General features: G+C 35.2%; 1 protein-coding gene across 1 annotated transcript; it reads right to left on the bottom strand.

Moving 5' to 3' along the window:
* Nucleotides 1-1,647: 1,647 nt before the first annotated feature.
* On the bottom strand, nucleotides 1,648-2,907 carry LOC109212578 (uncharacterized mitochondrial protein AtMg00810-like). The gene is made up of 2 exons (XM_019376229.1): nucleotides 2,493-2,907; nucleotides 1,648-2,363 (listed from the first exon to the last, which is right to left on the bottom strand). Exons 1-2 carry the CDS (start codon nucleotides 2,905-2,907, stop codon nucleotides 1,648-1,650), a joined length of 1,131 nt encoding a protein of 376 aa, XP_019231774.1.

The raw sequence follows: 2,907 nt of genomic DNA, 5'->3' as shown, positions 1-2,907 counted from the left end.
AAGTTAAGGGCAAAATAGTCTTTCAGCTTTTGATGAACATTTCGATAATTTAATTTCAACTTTGAAACTTCCCACTTATAATACAGTATGATTTTGATTTTTATGAGAAAACTGATATAACTAATGAATAATGAAGTGATCTAAACTTATTCATTTTATAAAATGACAGAAAGGATTACAAAGGGTGGAAGATAAAAGGAGCAAAAGTTAAAGCTAAGACGTGAAATTTTTTCAATAAACGTGTAGTTATAATTTATCATTTAATAGAATTCCCAGTTAATCACATCCATGTACCTATTAAAGTATTTAATATGAGGTTACTTTTTAACGGTGAAGGTCAAAGAGCTTCTATGTTTGTGTTTATTTCAATAACTTTCTTAATTAATTTTGTTAGAATGTGTATTGACGTTTTCAGACAAAACTTATTTAAAGGAATATTATGTTGAAGGATATTATAGTCACTCAGCTTTATAGGGTTATTTTAGTCTTTCAATTTCCAGTTTGGGTCTTAATACTTATAATATAATATGATATAGGGTATTTTAGTCTTTCAATTTCTAGTTTGGGTCTTCGATCATACTTATAATATTGTATGATTAATCCATTTACATGTAGCTATATATGTAATTGTGCTTGAATTTATTGCCTTGGAAGTTGGATATAGTAGTATTATTCTCCTTTTTGTAACCTAGTTTATCTTAGCTTGTAGATAAATTAATTAATTTATGTCATTAGAATATCTCTATTGTGACTTAAATCTATCAGTTTGTAAATTGTCTTTAAATCGTTTTTATCTTACTTTATTGGTCTGTAAAGTGTAATTTTAGGAATGACATAAAGTTTTCATTTAACTGTTTAAGCTTCAAACTGACTCTTATTAATTGCTAATGAATGAGATAAATAAGATGAAATATATGTTAATGTCCAAAACGAAAACAAAGAACAAAAAAGAACGTTATTTTCATCAATCAAACACCACAAAAGTTAATTGATAATTTCTTATCCGTTAGATTAGAAAATCACCATGTTAAGTTCTGAGATTGTGAGGAGTGGACTCCATTAGAGAGAAAGCTCGAGCTGGAGCAACCAGCTCATGGGAGGAACATTCTGGATATTTGAGAGAGAATGTGGAGAATGCAAAAGTGATTTCATTTGTTATAGTGATTACAATATATATACACGTATGAAGAGTTCTGATAGCTAGTGATAGCTCATCAATACCTAACTAACTAACAACTACCATTAACTAACCAATAAGCTTACTAACTGACTGTTTAAGCTAATTAATAAAACTGTGACTCTAAGACTATCAGTGTGTACATAAATATGCTCAGTCAATCTTAACACCCCCCTCAAGTTGGTGGGGAAGAATTCATTGCCAACTTACAAGAATGCTGGTATGTTTGATGCATGTCAAGGCTTTGGTCAAAATATCAGTCAATTGATCATTTGTTGAGATGTGGTGTAGAGTGATCAACCCATCCTGTAGCTTATCTCTTACGAAATGATAATCAACCTCTATATGCTTTGTACGCTCATGAAACACAGGGTTCTTTGCCATGTGCACAGCGGCGTGGTTGTCACAGAAAACAGGAACAGGTTGTTGGTATGTATCAGTCAATTCCTCCAACAGTCTCCTTATCCATATTAGTCACCAACTACCTTACGAATGGATCTGTATTCATCTTCTGCAGAGGATAGGGAAACTGTGTCTTGTTTATTTGATTTCCAATTGATAGCACTTTCTCCAAATAGAACTACATACCCACTCACAGACCTTCTGGAATCAGGACAAGCAGCCCAATCTGAGTCACAATATGCTTTCAAGGTACAGTCAGGGCTGTTGGACAAGAAAATACCAAGTGTAGGATCAGCATTTAGGTACCTAAGAACATGCAATGCAGCTTTAAGGTGTGGTTTTCTTGGTGACTGCATGAACTGACTTAGATGTTGCACACTATATGTTATGTCCAATCTTGTGTTTGTGAGGAAGTTGAGCTTCCCCACAAGCTTCCTGTAATATGTGGGGTCTGCTAACAGTGATCCTTCAGTTGCCTTCAACTTAACTGTGCAATCAAGAAGGGAAGAGACTGTAGTGTATCCCAGGCAGTCATACTCCTTCAGCAAATTTGTAGCAAACTTTCTTTGTGAAATAAGCACTCCATCATCCTTATAGAATATTTCCAGGCCTAAGAAGTAGTGTAGCTTGCCCAAATCTTTGATATTAAATTTGTCATGTAAGAAGTTCTTCAAACCAGTGATCTCTTCCAAATCTGTCCATGTGAGGATCAGATCATCCACATACACAGCCATAAATATACTTGAGGAACCATCCTTCTTGTAGAAAAGTGAGTAGTCATTAGCTGAATGTACAAAACCTCTTGAACACAGAGATTATGTAAGTTTGTCATACCATTGTCTGCTAGCTTGTTTCAGTCCATCCAAGGACTTCTTCAATTTGCATACAACACCTGGTGAGTCAACTTGCAAACCTTGTGGGACATCCATATACACTTCTTCTTGCAAATCTCCTTGTAGGAAGGCATTATTTACATCCAATTGGAAAAGGTCCCAACCTTTCTTCACAGCCACACTTATCAATGTTCTAACAGTTGTCATTTTGACAACATGGGAGAAGGTCTCTGTGTAGTCAATCCCTGCCTGTTGTGTGTAACCTTTAACCACAAGCCTTGCTTTGAGCCTCTCTATGCTTCCATCTGCTTTGTGTTTGATCTTGTACACCCACTTGCATCCTATAGCCTTCTTTCTTGCAGGCAAATTTACTAAATCCCAAGTATGTTTAGCATACAAGGCCTCAAATTCCTGTGTCATAGCTGCTTGCCAAGCAGGGTTTATGGTTGCCTCCTCATATGAACATGGTTCACTGTCATGTGAAATGTCCCTCAT

The sequence above is a fragment of the Nicotiana attenuata genome, unplaced genomic scaffold, assembly GCF_001879085.1.
Source record: "Nicotiana attenuata strain UT unplaced genomic scaffold, NIATTr2, whole genome shotgun sequence".
NCBI classification, from domain to species: domain Eukaryota; kingdom Viridiplantae; phylum Streptophyta; class Magnoliopsida; order Solanales; family Solanaceae; genus Nicotiana; species Nicotiana attenuata.
Note: the sequence above shows the minus strand (reverse complement) of the source record. Positions and strands in the feature narration are given on the sequence as shown.

What these genes read in the sequence shown, in the direction of transcription:
- LOC109212578 (XM_019376229.1), bottom strand. Translation starts at nt 2,907, where the DNA reads ATGAGGGACATTTCACATGACAGTGAACCATGTTCATATGAGGAGGCA. An exon ending in GTATATGGATGTCCCACAAG is followed by an intron (nt 2,364 to 2,492) that starts GTTTGCAAGTTG and finishes TTGTACATTCAG; the next exon opens with CTAATGACTACTCACTTTTC.